This window comes from Bos grunniens, chromosome 18 (assembly GCF_055505025.1).
Source record: "Bos grunniens cultivar Pamir isolate PY7600 chromosome 18, Bosgru_T2T1.0, whole genome shotgun sequence".
NCBI lineage: Eukaryota > Metazoa > Chordata > Mammalia > Artiodactyla > Bovidae > Bos > Bos grunniens.
Genome location: NC_141182.1, coordinates 52,988,754 through 53,007,328, shown reverse-complemented (window position 1 = coordinate 53,007,328; position 18,575 = coordinate 52,988,754). Strand labels below are relative to the sequence as shown.

At 47.6% G+C, this 18,575-nt stretch overlaps 1 protein-coding gene across 3 annotated transcripts in view; it reads right to left on the bottom strand.

Annotated features, from left to right (window-relative positions):
* Positions 1-90: 90 nt before the first annotated feature.
* Positions 91-18,575, bottom strand: part of RELB (RELB proto-oncogene, NF-kB subunit) — a 28,348-nt gene continuing 9,863 nt past the window's right edge. For all 3 annotated transcript variants that reach the window (XM_086353089.1, XM_086353091.1, XM_086353090.1), the window contains 8 exons: positions 11,711-11,868; positions 10,187-10,278; positions 9,877-10,008; positions 8,148-8,252; positions 5,954-6,169; positions 5,088-5,156; positions 4,869-4,946; positions 91-888 (listed from right to left, as the gene is read on the bottom strand). In XM_086353089.1, the coding sequence (XP_086209215.1) occupies positions 503-888; positions 4,869-4,946; positions 5,088-5,156; positions 5,954-6,169; positions 8,148-8,252; positions 9,877-10,008; positions 10,187-10,278; positions 11,711-11,868 (1,236 nt within the window). In that variant the 3' untranslated portion in view covers positions 91-502. The remainder of the gene's footprint in view (positions 889-4,868; positions 4,947-5,087; positions 5,157-5,953; positions 6,170-8,147; positions 8,253-9,876; positions 10,009-10,186; positions 10,279-11,710; positions 11,869-18,575) is intronic.

Here is an 18,575-nt window from a genome sequence, read left to right as displayed (position 1 = left end):
AGGAAACCCGAGGGGCGTAGGCGGAGCCTGGAGACTTTGTACTTAAAGGCGGGGGTTGTTTCTCTAGCGAAGAGACGAGACCCCCAGGGATCAAAAGTTCATCTTTATTAGGAAGACTCTGAACAAACAACCTACCCCGCCCCCCACCTTCAAGCCTGGGGAAGGAGGATGGGGGATCTGCACCCTCCTCCCATATATACACAACAGAATCCCCCTGGAGAAGGTGCCCCTGCTTGTGGGGGCTGAGACAGCAGCTTTAACAAGCTAGTGCTTGAGAGCCAAGCCCCCTTTCCTCTCCAGACTCAGTTTTCTCATTTGTAAAGGAGCTCAGGAGAAACCGGTGTTAACGGAGTTTCTCCCCAGCGCTGAAGATGTCCGATTCAGAAGGACGAGGACGTCGGAAAACTGACCAAGGGCCGCCCCAGGGGATGGGGGTGCTGGGTATCCTGATTGGAAGGCCACCTCCCTCCCGACCCAGCGCCTCTCCTCCAGCGCCGCGGGGCTACGTGGCCTCAGGGCCCGGGGACAGGAGGCCACCCCCAAAGCCGGCCTCACGGTACTGGTTGGGGAACATGTTGCTGCCCACGAGGCTGGCAGTGCCTCCGTCCCCGGGGCCCGGGGCCTGGTACGAGTCCAGCGTGAGCGGCTCGGGGCCGGGAGGCTCCCCGACCGTAGCCCCTGCACCGCCGTTGCCCGCGACAGCGCTGGTGAGTGGTGGCGCTGGGGGCAACATGTCCAGCATGGTCAAGAGCGTGGGGGCAGCGGGGTCGTAGGGAAAGCTGTCGTCCAGGAGGTCCGGCCCGCCGGGGGGTTCCAGGCTGGGGAGGGATACGGTGCCCGGGTAGAAGTCTGTGTCGGGTAGCAGCACTGACGGCGGGAGGTACGGTCCTGCAGGGATGAGAAGAAAGAAGGAAGCATGGTGGGCTTTTAGGGTCGACCCCCCGCCAGCTCAAATGCCGGGTCTGTGGCTGAATACTTTATCATGTGGCCTCCTATAACGCCAGGGAGAACTCTGAGTAGGGACTATCACCATTCTCTTTTTTTATTTACAATAATTTTTTTTGAGGTATAGTTGATCAGGTGTACAACATAGTGATTCACAATTTTTTAAGGTTATACTCCACTTATGTGTGTGTGCTCAATCGTTCAGTCGTGTCTGACTCTTGAAGACCCCATGGACTGTAGCCCACCAGGTTCCTCTGTCCATGGGATTCTCCAGGCAAGAATACTACAGTGAGTTGCCATTCCCTTCTCCAGGGGATCTTCCCAACCCAGGGACTGAACCCAGGTCTCTTGCATTGCAGGTAGATTCTTTACCATCCAGGCCACCAGGGAAGCCCATACTCTGCTTATAGTTGTTATAAAATATTAGCTATATTCCCTGTGCTGTATTCCCTGTCCTTGTTGCTGATTTATTTATACATGGTAATTTGTACCTTTTAATCCCCATCCCTATATTTCCCCTCCCCCTCCCTTTCCCACTGATAACCGCTAGTTTGTTCTCTATATCTGTCAGTATTTCTTTTTTGTTATATTCACTTTTGTTTATGACTCCACGTATATGTTATCATACAGCATTTGTTTTTCTCTGTCACTAAGCATAATACTCTCCAAGTCCATCCATGTTGTTGCAAATTACAGGTTTTTTTTTAATGACTGAGTAGTAATATTTTGTGAGGAGGGCATGGCAACCTACTCCAGTAATCTTGCCTAGAGAATCCCATGGACAGAGGAGCCTGGCAGGCTGCAGTCCATAGGGTCGTATACAGATAGACACGACTGAAGCGACTAAGCAGCAGCAGTAATCCATTGTGTATATATACACCACATCTTCTTTATCCATTCATTTATTGAAGGACACTTAGGTTACTTCCATTTCTTGGCTATTGTAAACAGTGGCACTATGAACATTGGGGTACATGTCTCTTTTCAAATTAGTGTTTTCGTTTTATTTGTTTGTTTTGGATATACACTCAGGAGTGGAATTGCTGGGTCATATGGTATTTGCAAATGATATGACCAATACAGGGTTAATGTCCAAAATAAAAACAGCTCATACGATATTAAATAAACAAATATCCCAACTAAAAAAATGAGCAGAACTGAATAGACATTTTTCTAAGGAAGACATGCAGTTGGCCAACAGTTACGTGAAAAGATGCTCAACATGGTTATTCATCAGAGAAATGCAAATAAAAACCACAATGAAGTTTCACCTCACACCTGTCAGAATGTCTGTCATCAAAAAGACATAAATAACAAATGCTGGTGAGGATGCAGAGAAAAGAGAACCCTCATACATTGTTGGTGGGAGGGTAAATTGGTGGGGAAAACACTTTGGAAGTTCCTCAATAAACTAAGAATCATTCTTATTTAATAAGCAAACAGGCAAAATAACTTGCAGTTCACAGGTGAGTTGTGGAACCAGGGTTGAAACCGTGCTCCTATAATGCTAGTGAGTTTTCCTCAAGAATGAGGAAGAAAAGGATGCTCCAAAGCCCCCCAGCGTATAAAGACAACACAAAAGGTGAAATCACACCATGGGAGACCCAAGGAGAAATATCAAGTCCCAAAATTGTAAGGTAAAATGCTAAGTGTCATTGTGGAAGTCTTTTTGAGACAAGACAAACCTCACCAGCAAAGACTGACTACACTTATTTTAGAAGGAGTCACAGTGCTGCTGGAACTCTATTTCCCAGTTTCCCTGGTAGCTTGATGTGGACATGTGACCAAGTGCTGCTGGCTGAAATGTGGGCATGATGGATGGAGCTGCAACAGCCATTCTGCACCATGAGGTGGAAACTATGAGCTGAAAATAGCAGGAGCTTGGGTCTCTGATGATCATGCAGCCACCAAAGCATCTGTGGACCACCCACCCCTAGACTGGGTTTGTGTGAGAGGAGAAATAATGTCCTATCCTACTGAAGTTCCTGTTATTTTGGATTTTGCTGTGAATGCAGTTAAACATGATCATAACAAATGCAGGTGGCATTCCTGGTTTCCGGCAAGTTCCTAACATCTCCTGGGCACCAAAGCCTATACTAAATAACTGTGCATTGTGACCTCACTAAATTCTGGAAGGAACCCCAAGAAGGAAGATCTCCATCTGCAAGTTAAGTAAACTGAGGCCCAAAGAGGTTGCACAGGGACTTCCCAGTGCAGTGGTTAAGAATCCACCTTCCAGTTCAGGGGACACAGGTTTGATTCCTGGTTCAGGAACTAAGATCTCACATGCCTCGGGGCAACTAAGCCCATGCACCACAAATACGTTTCTAGACCCCCCCACACCACAGCTAGAGAGAAGACCTTGTACTTCAACAAACAGCCCACATGACCCACAGAAAGATCCCACATGCTGCAACTAAGACCTGATGCAGCCCTAAATAAATATTTTTTTTTTTTAAAGATTACACAGTGGCTTAATTGTGGCCTTGAATTCAAACCCAGTCTGATTGCAGAGGCTAGGTTCTTAACCATTCCACTCTAGTGCCAGGGCAGCTTTGCCAAAGGAATAAGAGAGGAGAACTTTGAATACTGGGAAATTGGGGTGATGGAGCAGGTGAAAGAATTACTAAGTGGCTAATGATGAGAGACTTCAGGGATTCAGGGTCAAAGGTTGATGAAATGGCCTAGGACTGGGGATTTCTAGGGGCAGAGGTGTTGGTAGACAACAGATGACACTTGAAACCTTCAGGTGAGATTGGCTGATATTGACAACTCCAGCAGACTCTGGCTGGGAGCTGGGCTCCTGGGGTAGCTAGGGTGCTGGGGACAGTGTTCTTAGAGCTAGCGGTCAGCGAGTGGGGAGGCTTTGGATAGCAGCCTAGCTCTGGGGGTCACTAAGGGTTGGACACGACTGAGCAACTTCCCTTTCACTTTTCACTTTCATGCATTGGAGAAGGGAGTGGCAACTCACTCCAGTGTTCTTGCCTGGAGAATCCCAGGGACGGGGGAGCCTAGTGGGCTGCCGTCTATGGGGTCACACAGAGTCGGACACCACTGAAGTGACTTAGCAGCAGCAGCAGCAGCTCTGACACCACCTCCAATTTATCCATCCTCTACTCCCTACTACTGGTGTCACATGTATCATCATTAGTCTAAACCTGTGCCCACGGGTGGTGGTCCAGTGGCTAAGACTCCATGCTCCCAATGCAGAGGCCCTGGGTTTGATCCCTGGTCAGGGAAATAGATCCCACATGCCGCAACTGAGAGTTCGCATGCCGCAACTAAAGACCCCACGTGCCACAGAGAAGATCGACGATTCCACATGCTGCAACTAAGACCTATTGCAGCCTAATTAAATGGTTACAATTTTAAATACATTAACAAGTAAATTAACTTTTGCCCAGGTGTAACTCCCCGCTCCACCACGGACTGGCTGTGTGACCTTGGGCAAGAGATGTCACCTCTCTGGGCCTCAAGTTTTTCACCAGTAAAATGGGACTGGGGCGTGGGAGGAGATGACAGCACCCACCCCCACCCCCCAGAGGGACTGCACAGATTAAGTGAACACACACAAAGCAATTATGCTGAGAGTGTCTGTAAAAATAAGTACAGTAACATTTAAAAGGCCAATGAGGTATGTATGTGGTGATACTTTTCAGAGGCGCCCTGAAGCTCTGAGAGGTAGAGCAACTTGATAAAGGTCACACAGCATGTAAATGGCCAAGTGGAGATCAGAGTCTCTGGACTGTGTCCAGAACCACTGTTCTTTCTACTTTATGTTGCTGGTTAAGTGGTGAGGCACTGGCCATGTAGGAGCTCTTGGGGGGCCTGAAGAGGCTAGAAAAGTGTGGCTGCAACCCCCCCACCCCCACCCCCACTTAGCCCACCTCAAGGGCAGGCACTTGCACTGAACCAACACCCACCTGAGCCATGGCTGGGCAGGAATTGATCCAGGAAGACTGGTTTTTTCCTCCGTCGTTTGCTCTCAATGCCATGGGGATCTGAAGAAAGGCAAAGATGAGGACCCCTGGATCCCACCAGCCCCTCCTCCCCAACCTGGGGGCGGTGGGCAGGGTGATGGGGTCAGTCAACCCCTCCCAGGGACCTGGAGAGGGACATCAAAAGGGGCAGAGGGGACACACCAGAGCTATTCAACTCCCCAAGGACGTCAGGCAGCCCCCGTTTCCGCTTCTTGTCCACACCATAGCTGTCTGTTCAGGAGATACCAGAGGCATACAAAATAACACGTGAAAAATAAGAATTAACTATAGAAACCATTTGGGAAGTTGTTGAGCTGTTCTGGCTTTTTCCCAACCAATGTATATAGATGTCCATATCTTAGAATAAAACCCAAATTACTTCTAACCCCACTGGAACATCCCAGGCATAATTCTTTCCCAGGGCCTTTGCACTTGCTGTTCCAGCTACTTAAAACACTCTTCCTCAACTCTTATCACTTCCCTGGAAAACTGCTTAGTCACCCTCCTGTCCTCAGGTCAGCTGCCCCCTCTTCCAGGAAACCCTCCCTGAACTCTAAGCCTGGGTCAGTTGCCCTACTCTGCAAGACAAATTCTATAAGCAATTCCATCCCAGCCCTGCCCACTCTGGCTGTCACTGTATGGGAATAGATCTGTTTCCCGCCCCATCCGCCCACCCTTATAGAACGATGGGCCTCATAGCACAGGGCTGGGGCTGTCTCTGGTACCACTACGTTCCCAGCAGAGGGCCAGGCATAAGCAGCTGTGCTGAGAGGAGAAATTATTAAATAATCCCAAAATGTCACGAGATGGGTACTGTTACTATTTCCATTTTGCACAGGAGGAGTCTGAGACTAGGAAAAGCCAAGGTCACACAAACCAGTAAGCAGACAGGGATTTGAACCCCAGTCTGTGCAACTCGGAGCCTGCATTCTACTTCTGCATCTTCCCCTTTCCCCTTTGGGGCACCCCAAGCAAGGCCAAAGACCTGGTCTCTGGGGCAGTGGGTCACCCTGGGTTGTTGTGGTTACCATGGTCCCGAGGCAGGTAGGTGAAGGGCAGAGGCTCACTGCAGACCCCATCAGTAAGCCGCTGCAGAAAGACGTTCACTGTCACAGGTTCAACGATCTCCAGGTCCTCGTAGGGTGGTGTCTTGAACACAATGGCGATCTGGCGGTGCACATCGGCCTGGGAGAAGTCAGCCCGGCCTTCCCAGGAGGCTCTGCTGAACACCACCGATATATCCTCTGGCAGGAAAGTGGGGGCATCAGCTGAGCCAAGACACTTGGTCCACCAGAGACCCAACTTACTCAGCCTCCCCCAAAATCAACACAAGTATTTCCAAGAATAAAACTAATTATATGTGCATGCATGCTAAGTCACTTCAGTTGTGTCTGACTCCTATGGATGGTAGCACACCAGGCTCCTCTGTCCATGGGATTCTCCAGGCAAGAATACTGGAGTGGGTTGCCATTGCCTCCTCCAGGGGATCTTTCCAACCCAGGGATCGAACCCGCATCTCCTGTGTCACCTGTATTAGCAGATGGGTTCTTTAGCACTAGCGCTACCTGGGAAGCCCATATATGAGTATATATATCGAGGCTTTATATGTGTTGGACACACACAGATTACCTCTAAGACATACAACAGTTCTAGAGAGCCCATGATACTGAGGAGAAAGCAAAGGCACCAGGAGATTAAGCCACTTGTCCAAGGTCACATGGTCAACAAGTGGTGCAGCCAAGATGGGAATCCAGGCAAGCAAGAGCTCTTCAGCACTAGCTCCTAGGACTCGAGGAAGTTACTGGTATTTCTGGGCCCAGTGTCATCACCCTAAAGGGGGAAAGTCATAGCACTCACCTCATAGGAGTTTTTAGAAGGATTAAATGAGTCAGTCCAATAAAAGGGCTTAGAAGAGGACTTAATAGGTGATCAATCCTTGTTAAGTATGATGGCTTTTATAAGCATTATGTAAAATATTAGCTCTAGGAACTCAAAATCCTCAGTAAATGCTACCTCTTTGTGATGTACCTCTTAGGTATTTGGGATCCCATCTCATCCTAATACCAGCTCATTTTAGGGGCTGAGGAAACCGGCTCAGGGTATTGAAGTCACCTGGCCAAAATCAGCCAGTGAGTCAATGATGGAATAGAACTCAAATCTACCTTGAATCATTCACTTGAGGCAGTATTAGTTTTTCTGCCCTAACCCCAATTCCCAGGCTCCTAAGAATCTCCTTGGCCTTCCTCAGATCTCAGTTCAAATACCACCTCCTCCAGGAAGCCTTCCCAGATGCCTGGACCATGTCTGGTCTTCCTGTTGTTCAGTCTCAGTACTGTGTCTTCTTCCCTATCAGCATTACGCACATTTATAATTTATATTTCTTTCCCTACCTCTCATTGAACTGAGAGCCCTGTGAGGGCAGAGTCTGGACATGTCTCGGTCACTGCTATGTCTCAGCACTGCCTAGCACAGAGGCCAGCATAGAGGAGCCACCTAATGGATAAGAATCCACCTGCCAATGCAGGGGGACATGAGTTCGATCCCTGGTCTGGGAAGACCCCCACATGCTGCGGAGCAACCAAGTCCGTGCGCCACAACTGCTGAGCCCGTGCCCTAGAGCCTGCATGGCGCAACTACTGAGCCCACGCGCTCCAACTGCTGAAGCATGTGCGCACCTCCGCAACAAGAGAAGCCGCTGCAGTGAGAAGCCTGCGCATCACCAGGAAGAGTAGCCCCTGCTCGCCACAACTAGAGAGAGCCCACGCAACGCGACAAGGACCCAGCGCAGCCAAAAATGAATACATAATAAAATTTTTTAAAACCCAGTTTGAGAAAGGGGTTTTGCATTTGAATGGATGTGACTCAAGTGGAAACCTCCTCCATTTTCTCCATCTGGAGCCCTGACCCAACTGTCATAAAGCATTTATTTATACAACTCCACGATTTTAATACCAGAGTAGTTCCCCAAAGTTCCTGATGCCAAGGTCTGCCCAGCACTCAATGCTGGCTAGTATAAACAGGCCTCCTTCTCTGTTCATGAATGAGTGAACAGAGTGTGTGGGTGGGTGAGTCAGTGAGTGAGTGAATCAATGGGCAATATCTGAAACCAGAGCACTGGACCCTTCTGCTAGGCTCCCCTGATTAACCAGCTACTCCTCACCGTCTCAGTCTCTGCAAGCTGGCAGACCCCACTCTGCCCGCTCACTGCCCCAGACCCCTCACCTTTCTGCACCTTGTCGCACAGTAGGTAGAGTTCCTCGCCACCCGTGCACGGCCCACTCTCCTTGTTGATTCGGCAAATTCGTAGCTCCGACGTGTTTGTAGACTCTGGGAAAGAGGAGAGGAAGACACACAACGGAAAGAAAAAAAAAGAATTTAGTCATCAAATCCTTACCAGGAACCCCATGGGTGCCCACTCAGGATGTGGAGAGGTGGGAAATGGACAAGCCAGGGTGTCTGATATTTTTGGAACCTGTGCTGCAGGTGGAAAAAAAGAAGATGCCCAGGGTGGAGGGGTTAATGAACATCCACGAGTCTTCCGCACTGAGGTCTAGTGAGCTCCCATCTCTGTCTTGGGGATTGGATAGGTGAAAGCCCACTGGTAGCTAAGTGGGGACCACGTGCCCTAGACCTGGCCAATCAAAGCATCACCTCCTCCTGGCCACAGCTGATTGGTCAGAGAGCAGAATGTGAGTAAAACTAGGCCAATGAGAGACAGCCCTGGGACTTTGAGCAAAAATATTGGGTAAGAGGACTTCCCTGGTGGTACAGGGGATAAGAATCTGCCTGCTGATGCAGCGGACACAGGTTCGATTCCTAGTATGGGAAGATTCCACATGCCACGGAGCAACTAAGCCTGAGCTCTAGAGCCTTTGAGCCGCTACTACTAAGCTCACTGCCACACCTACTGAAGCCCAAGTGCCTAGAGCCCACGCACCTCAATAAAGAGTAGCCCCTACTCACCGCAATTAGAGAAAGCCTGCATGCAGGAAAAAAAAAAAAAAAAAGAAAGAAATTGGGTAAAAGAATCTCTCTTTAGGAGCAGGAGAAAAGTTCCAGGCTGGTAGGACATAAGACTAGAGCTTTGTATAGTTATTTTGCCCCTGCCTGGGAGGGCCCTGCTAAGAGTGACTCTAACATGAAGGAAGCATGGAGAGATGCAAAGAAATAAATCCCTAATGACATCTCTGAGAGCCTGGATACACCCAAACCTGAAGCATTGTATTACCTCTGGATATTTTTAGTTAATGGAACAAACATTTTTTTTTTTTTTCCTTATGTGAATTGGGATTCTATCTTTTGCATCCATAAAAGCCTGGATTGAATTAATATTCCCTGCCCATTTTGATGCTTGTGGCAGTCACTGTAAGTGGGCTAAAATCTAACAGCCATTCCTAATCTTCTCTTCTACGCCTGTACTCCTCAATAGAGGATGAAAAATCTAAATACATGCTTTCTCAGACTACTTTGCAACTAAAGGTGGTCATGGAGCCAAGTTCTGGCCAATGAGACATAAGCAGATGCCTATCAGGGTGATTCTGAGAAATGTATTATTTTCTGTAAAAGAGAGAGATTATTATTTATGCTGCCTCTTCCCAAGGACTGTGTCATATAGTTGTACTGATTGTGCTTTCTACAACACCAGAAGGCCCCGTTTCCATAGGCTACTTAGTAAACGCTGACCTCTACAGGGTGACACCACATACCATCTTGAATATAGACATGATGTCTGGAGCTGTGGCAGCCAGCTTATGACCATGAGGGAAAGGCCACGAGAATCACAGAGCTACTGAACCAGCACCCTGATGTAGCTGAGCAGCTTAATCAACAGGAACATAGTTAATAACTGAGCAAGAAAAAAAAAATTCCCTGTTTGTTCACCCATTGTGTGTGGGGCTTTCCAGTACTTGCGGCCAAAGACAATCCTAACAGAACATCACCCTTGACTCACTCTTGTCGTAGACGGGCTCAGAGAGCACAGGGTCCATCCGGCGCATCTGTCCTTGCTGATCCCTGTATGAGGCCTGGAAGCAAATCCTCACAACATTCATGTCCACCTCCTGATGGTTCTTCAGGGACCCAGCTGTGGGGGAGATATGGGAAGGCTGACTGTGGGTGGTGGAGACCCTAGTAAGGGGATGGGGGACAAGGAAGGGATGGGGCTGGGGCAATGGTGGATACTGGAAAAGGCAAGGGGACGGGGTGGCAGAGGGGTGAGGAGTTTGGGAGGATGGGACGCTGAGCTAGGCACAGGGACTCACCGTTGTAGGGGTCAATGCCCAGCTGAATCTTCCGCTCGATGGCAGCCTCGATCTCCTTCTTCCTCACACACTGGATGCCCAGGTTGTTAAAGCTGAGTGGGGGAAGGGGTGACGGGAGGCACTCCTGAGAGGGCAGGTGTCACCCTGACCCACAAGACGGCTCTGGCAGATGCTGCTGTGGGGCTCACACCCTCAGAGGCTGAAGCCGCCTCAGGCCCAGGGTTCCCAGCACTGGGAGGGGACTGGGGCTCAAACCCTTAGGGGTATGGAGGATTCCTGAGAGAACTTGGGAGCACACCTTATCTTTATCACATGAAAGTATCAGTTAACCTCATTTATAAGAAGAAAACTGCCAATTAAACTCAAATGTGATATCAATTAAAAAAAAAAACTCTCCAAAACAGCAGAGATCAAAACGCTGGATAATACCCTCTGTAGGTGATGTTGTAGAGCATCAGGCACTCTCACTCATTGCTGGAGGGACTGTAAATCACCCAAGTGATCACGTACTGGAAAACAACATGGCAGTTTTCATTCATTCCACCAAGATTTCCTGAGCACCTACTGTGTGCCAGGGACTGTGCTAGGCACAGGGAACAGAGGGATACATCAGGGAACAAAAGAGATAAAATCTCTGCTCTCACAGAATTTACATTTTCATTAAGTTTATAAATTGCTAAAAGTATAAACGCACAGATGTGGGGCCAACAATTTCATTTCTAGGAATCTATCCTAGAGAAGGGTATATTTGAAACCGTTCATGAATAATAGTAACAGAGCAACAAGAGATTGGAATGAGTGTCCATTAATAAGAACACATTCGATTAATTGTTAACATCCATGCATTGGAATACTATGCAGCCAATAAAAAGGATAGGACAGTTCTAAATAGGAATTATCTCTCTGATGTATTAAAACATAAAAACAAGGTGCAACTGTCTTTACCATTCATAAGGGAATGACAAATATCTATATATATTTGTCATATATATTGTTGTCATTGTATATATGTCAATGTATATATATATACATTGTCATATATATACGCCTATATATACATATAGGCATAGCAGCTCTTTAGTTGCCTCCAAGAAGGGGCACTGGTGACTAGGGGACCAAAGATGGAAGGAAATTCATTTTTCACTGCACACCCTTTCTGAACCTTTTACTTTTTTAAATTGAAAACATATAAATTATAAAGTGAAAGAAAGAATGGGCCCTGCAGTTAAGTCAGGTCTGGAGTCAAATCCCAGCTCTGCCACTGGCTATCTGGGCCCCTTTACTTCTCTGAGCCTCGGTTTTCTCCTCTACAAAGTGGGGATAAATATAATGCATGTGAATGTGCATGCAGCAGGATTCCAGGCCTAAATGAGACCCTCCACTGTTCCCAGACCTTGGTATCCCCATCTAGGCAATGCAGTGGGGAGAGTCTGGATAAGCTGCCCCAGCCCTAAGGTTTTCTGGGGTGATCCTCAGCCCCTCAAAATCTCCATGACCAAGCATAAGGGGTCAGGGGTCAGGTACCTGTGCCGAGGGCTGACATGAGGCCGGAGCCGCACCCTGCAGACGCCGTCCGTGCAGTCTTTCCCCACGAGGCTGTGGGGATGAACTCGGTGAGGCCAGTCCTTCCACACCAGGCAGGCAGTCACCTCCACCTCCCGCAGCCCTCCACAGTCCCGGAGCTGCAGGAAGACGGTGCTCTTGAGGTCCCATCGCAGACACCTGCACCCATCCAAGCCTCCTCTGGTACCTTCTCTCCCCCTCAACGATGGAAGTGTGTTGGTTGAAGACCTCTTTTAGATCCTAAACCCAAAGCTTCCAACCTGGGGACCTCATAACATGAGAGCTGACCCACAGATGCACTGTCTTTGGCCACTCGTCTTAAAAAAAATGGATGCACACAAGGTGTCCAAGTGTGGTCCACAGATAGCAAATTAATAGTGGGCAGACCTGGTAGACACCACCTTAACCAGGCGATCAAGGTCAGCATCACCAGTAAGGGGCCAACAGAGCACAGGCATCCTCTGTTGGGATGAATCACGAGCTGGAATCAAGATTGCCGGGAGAAATATCAACAACCTCAGACACACAGATGGTACCACTCTTATGTCAGAAAGTGAAGAGGAAGTAAAGAGCCTCTTAATGAGGGTGAAAGAGGAGAGTGAAAAAACTGGTTTAAAACTCAACATTCCAAAAACGAAGATCATGGCACCCAGTTCTATCACTTCATGGCAAATAGAAGGGGAAAAAGTTGGAAACAGTGACAGATTTTTATTGTCTTAGACTCCAAAATCATTGTGGATGGTGACTGTAGCCTCGAAATTAAAAGATGCTTGCTCTTTGGGAGGAAAGCTATGACGCACCTAGACAGTGTATTAAAAAGCAAAGACATCACTTTGCTGACAAAGGTCGATCTAGTCAAAGCTATGTTTCCAGTAGTCATGTATGGATGTGAGAGTTGGACCATAAAGAAGGCTCTGTGCAACCCCAGAATCTAATCATGAGGAAATGTCAAACAAGCCCTAACTGCAGGTCATCCATTCAGACATATCTGGGTCATGAAAGACAATAAAAAGATGAGTGAGGACTTCCCTGGTGGTCCAGTGACTAAGACTCTGTGCTCCTAATACAGGGGCTTGGGTTTGATCCCTGGTTGGGGAACTAAATCCCACACACCACAACTAAAACCCAGAGCAGCAAAAAAGAAAAAAAAAAAGATAGGTGTCATATTTGAACAAAAAGAACAAAAAATGTATTTTGATCTGCTGGTAGTTAAATAACGTATACATATGTCAAAATTCTTAGAGCTACACACTTAATATTTGATCAAATACAACTCAATTTCCAAAAAATAGAGGCGAGAGACTCCAGAGACAACCAAATGCAACATAGGACCCTAGACTGAGGAGCGAGAAATCATTATAAAACACATTTTGAGGGACTTCCCTGTGGTTAAGAATCCACCCGCCAATGCAGGGGACATGGGTTCTATCCCTGGTCCAGGAAGATCCTACATACCTGGAGCAACTAAGCCCGGAGCAGTGCTCTAGAGCCAGTGAGCTGCAGCTACTGAGCTGGTGCATCACAGCTGCTGAAGCCCTCAAGCCTAGAACCAGTGCTCCACCAGAAAAGAAGCTGCCAAATGGAGAAGCCAGAGCACCACAACGAAGAGAAGCCCCCACTCAGCACAAATAGAGAAAGCCCGTGCAGAACAAAGACCCAGCATGGCCAAAAGTCAATCAAGCAATAGATCTTAAAAAAAATATGGGGGGGAACAATTTGGAAATTCCAGCATGGACTGGATATTAGATGATATTATGCAATATTACTGACTCTTTTCTAGGGGGATAGTAATCAGTGTCGCAGCCATGCAGGAGCTTATTTTTAGAAGATGCCCCCTGACGTATCTACAGGTGAAATAACATGATATTTACAACTCATCTGTAAATGGGTCTGCAAAAAAAGCAACGTGCGTATCTGTGTGTGTGTGTGAGCACTATGCATGTGTACGTATGTTTGTGTGCATGGAAAGAGGGTCAGATATAGCAAATTGAGGTAAAATTGAGGTCTACTGGTGAATACAGGTGAAGGGCACACAGGTGCTTGTTGTACTATTTTTTTTACTTTTTCTGGAGATTGCAATTGTTTTCATTCTAAATTCATCAAAATGTGTACATTAAGTGTATAGTTTTTGTATATCAGTTATACTTCAAAGAAAGAAACAAACAAGAAACCTAGAAAAAAGATTTAAAAGATTTTTTTTTTTCAAAATAAAAAGTTGGGGCAGGGTAGGGGAGGGAAGGACTGAGAGTTTGGGATTAGTAGATGCCAACTATTATATGTAGGATGGATAAACAACAGGGTCCTACTGGATAACACAGGAACTATATTCAATAGAAAAGAATATATGTATAAATATATACATATGTATACATAACTAAATCACTGATATACAGCAGAAATTAACACGATATTGTAAATCAACTATAATTCAATAAAATAAAAATTTTTTTTTTAAGTTGGGGAAGGGACTTCCATGATATTCAGTGGTTAAGACTGCGCTTTCACTGCAGAGGGCACAGATTTGATCCCTGGTCAGGGAACTTAGGTCCCGACCACTGTGTAGCACAGCCAAAAAAAAAAGAAGTTGGGGAAAATTTGGAGCCTACATTTAAAAGGTGTGAGACATCATGTTATTCCAGATTTCCAGGTTCTCCTTTTTAAAAAGGAAGTTATGACAACTGGGGCTGGAATTCTACTCAGCAGCTACATGGAGCAGCAGACAGGTACCAGCCCTGTGAGGCGGGGCCCAGACCCACTTGGTTTTCCTGGGTCACTCGCAGGGCTCTGCTGGTATCACAGAACCTCTAAAAAGTGTGATCTGAACATGTAAAGTGAAAAGTGAAAGTTGAAAGTTGCTCAGTCGTGTCCAGCTCTTTGGGACCCCATGGACTGAATTCTCCAGGCCAGAATACTGGAGTGGGTAGCCTTTCCCTTCTCCAGGGGATCTTCCCAACCCAGGGATCGAACGCAGCTCTCCTGCATTGCAGGCGGATTCTTTACCAGCTGAGCCACCAGGGAAAGTGAACAGGTAAAGCTGGTGCCTATAAACTACAATGAACAGGTGTGTCTCAGTGGACGAGTACTGCCCTCTAGGGGGGGTGTTTTGATACTGGTGACAATTTTGGTGATTGAGACACAGCAGGCAGTACACAGGGCCAGAGATGCTACCCAGCCTGTGATACCAGGACAGACCCACACAAATCCTATAAGACTTCTGAATATCCTGCCAGCATTCACATTGATGACAAGCCTGTTTGAAAAAGTCAGAAGCCAGAACCTCCTTCCGTTTTACATATATAGCATTTTTTTCCCAGGTGCCACAATGCAGGAGATCCCTGGGTCGGGTAAACTCCTGGAATAGGAAATGCAACCCGCTCCAGTATTCTTGCCTGGAAAATTCCATGGACAGAGGAGACTGGTGGGCGGCAGTCCATGGGGTCGCAAAGAGTTGGACACGACTGAGCGACTGAGCGCACACGCACACATTTTTTCCCATAACTTCCAAATACACTGAAGTGTCAAAAACTGCAATGGCTATGTTAATTGAGAGAGGACCGAATTTCATTTAGACTGAGAATTATTCATCACTTTGGTAGCTTTTTCTTCCCTCGCTATGCAGCTTGTGGGCTCTTAGTTCTTTGACCAGCGATTGAACTGGTGCCCCTGCAGTGGAAGCATGCAGTCTTAACCACTGGACCATCAAGGAAGTGAGTCACTACCAGTTATGGGCTAAACTGCACACTTCCAAAATTCGTATGTTGAAGCCCTAGCCCCAGGGACACAGACCCTGTAAGTGCTGTGCTTAGTCGTGTCTGACTGTTTTGTGACCCCATGGACTGTAGCGCGCCAGGCTCCATCATTCATGGGATTTCCCCCCAGCAAGACTATTGGAGTGGGTTGCCACTTTCTCCTCCAGGGGATCTTCCTGACCCAGGGATTGAACCCAAGTCTCTTGCATCTCCTGCACTGGCAGGTGGATTCTTTACCACTAGCACCACCTGCGAAGCCTTATAGCCTTTGCTACTGCTAAGTCACTTCAGTTGTGTCCGACTCTGTGCAACCCCATAGACGGCAGCCCACCAGGCTCCCCCGTCTCTGGGATTCTCCAGGCAAGAACACTGGAGTGGGTTGCCATTTCCTTCTCCAATGCATGAAAGGGAAAAGTGAAAGTGAAGTCGTGTCCGACTCTTAGAGACCCCATGGACTGCAGCCTACCAGGCTCCTCTGCCCATGGGATTTTCCAGGCAAGCCTTTAGAGAGGTGAGTAAATTAATCAGCCCTTAGGGGGGGGACTACCCTGATTTCTCAGACGATAAAGAATCTGCCTGCAATTCAGGAGACCTAAGTTGGATCCCTGGGTTGGGAAGATCCCCTGGAGGAGGGAATGGCTAGCCCACTCCAGTATTCTTGCCTGGAAAATCCCACAGACAGAGGAGCCCGACGGGCTACAGTCCACAGAGTCGCAAAGACACAACTGAGTGACTGACACTTTCACTTTCACTTAGGGTGAGGACTAATCCAACCTGCCTCTTGGCCTTCTGTTCTGAAGTGAAAGTTGCTCAGTTGTCTCTGACTCTTTGCAACCCTGTGGACTGTAGCCCGCCTCTGCAGGGCTCCTCTGTTCATGGAATTCTCTAGGCAAGAATACTGGAGTGGGTTGCCATTCTCTAAGAAGAGGTAATCAACCCTGAATATTCATTGGAAGGACTGATGCTGAAGCTGAAACTCCAATACTTTGGCCACCTGATGCAAAGAACTGACTCATTGGAAAAGACCCTGATGCTGGGAAAGATTGAAGGCAGGAGGAGAAGGGGACGACAGAAGATGAGATGGTTGGATGACATCACTGACTCAATGGACATGAGTTTGAGCAAACTCCAGAAGATGGTGAAGGACAAGGAAGCCTGGCATGCTGCAGTCCATGGGGTCGCAAACAGTCAGACACAACTGAGTGACTGAACAAGAAGAGGTAATTTGGATACACAAAGAGACACCAGTGTGGACAAAAAGGAGAGATCAAGTGAGGAAAGAGAGAAGGCGGCCATCTACAAGCCTAGGAGAGAGGCCTCAGAGGAAACCAACCCTGCTAATAGCTCAGTTTTGGCCTTCCAGCCTCCAGAATCATGAGAAAATAAATTCCTGTGGTTCAAGGCACCCAGTCTGTGGGATTTTGAGGGCAGCCAGAGCTGAGTAATAAACCACCTTAGCCATGAGATCCGATTCAGCGTCAGATATTAGGACAAACTGCCACCCCACGTGCCAGGATGTCAGACTCTAAGAGGACCACGGCCTCACCACTGGGGTATTCCCGCCAAAATTAATAACCTGATTTAACCTGGAAACAGCCAATACATCCAGAATGTGGGACATACTACAAAACACCTTCCCTGGTGGTCCAGTGGCTAAGATTCCGCACTTCCCAATGCAGGGGGCCCAGGTTCGACCCCTGGTCAGGGAACTAGATCCCACGTGCTGCAACTAAAAATCCACGTGCCATAACTAAAAAAATCCCTCATGAGGCAACTAAAGAGCCTGCACACCGCAGTGAAGATCGAAGATTCCTCGGGCCACAACTAAGCTGTCACGTAGCCAAATAAACAACAACAAAAAATGACACCTTTTCTGTCCTCCATAAACATCCCCGTCCCGAAACGCAAAGGCAGCCTGAGAAACAAACCCAGTCACACCGAAGATGCCTGTCTTTGTTTCTTGAGGATTCTGGAGGCTGGAAGTCCAAGATCAAGGTGCCAGCACCTTGGCTGGGTTCTGGTGAGGGCCTCTTTTGGGCGCAGGCTCTGTCACCGTGTCCTCAGATGGGGGAAGGCTGAGGGCGTTCTCTGGGACCTCATCTGTAAGGGCACTGATCTCAAAGGCCTCGCCTCCTACCACCATCACCTGAGAGTTGCGTGTGCTCAGTCATGTCCGACTCTTTGGGACCCCACGGACTGCAGCCCGCCAGGCTCCTCTGTCCATGGCATTTTCCCAGGCAACAATACTGGAGTGGGTTGCCATTTCCTACTCCAACTTTTGGAGTCAGGGTTTGAATGTATGAATTGAGAGGGTACACAAACATTTAGACCTGACGACTAAAGGCAGGACTGGACTAGACTGGATATTAAACAAGTAGACCAAAGGGAAAAACTATAAAGGATATCTGGGGTCAGTGGGATCAATAGACTATGGACTCAACCTTAGAAGATATTGTTGCACGAATATTACATTTCTAGTATGTGATAAGAGTGTTGTCATTATACAGGTCCCACCTTGCAAAGAACAAGTCATGGCTTTTGAGAGATACAGGCAGAAACATTTTGAGTGAAGTACCATACCTCCAACTCACTTTCAAATTGCCCTCTATAAATGTCTATATAAAGAGAGAGGCAAGGGTGGGGTGAGAGGGAGGCTCAAGAGGGAGGGGATATATATATATATATATATATAATTATGACTGATTCACACTGTTGTACAGCAAAAACCAACATAACATTATAAAGCAATTATCCTCCAATTAAATAAAGAGAGAGGCATTGAGGGAGAAGAGACGGAAACATCTCACAGGAGGAAGCTGGCACCAGCACAGGGATCAGAACAGGCATCCCTGAGGTGGGCTGAGGCGGCACAGGTAAATGGGGGTGACTGACTATGCCAAAGCCTTTGACTGTGTGAGTCACAACAAACCGTGGGAAATTGTTAAAGAGATGGGAATACCAGACCACCTGACCTGCCTCCTGAGAAATCTGTATGCAGGTCAAGAAGCAACAGTTAGAACTGGACATGGAACAACAGACTGGTTCCAAATCAGGAAAGGAGTATGTCAAGGCTGTAT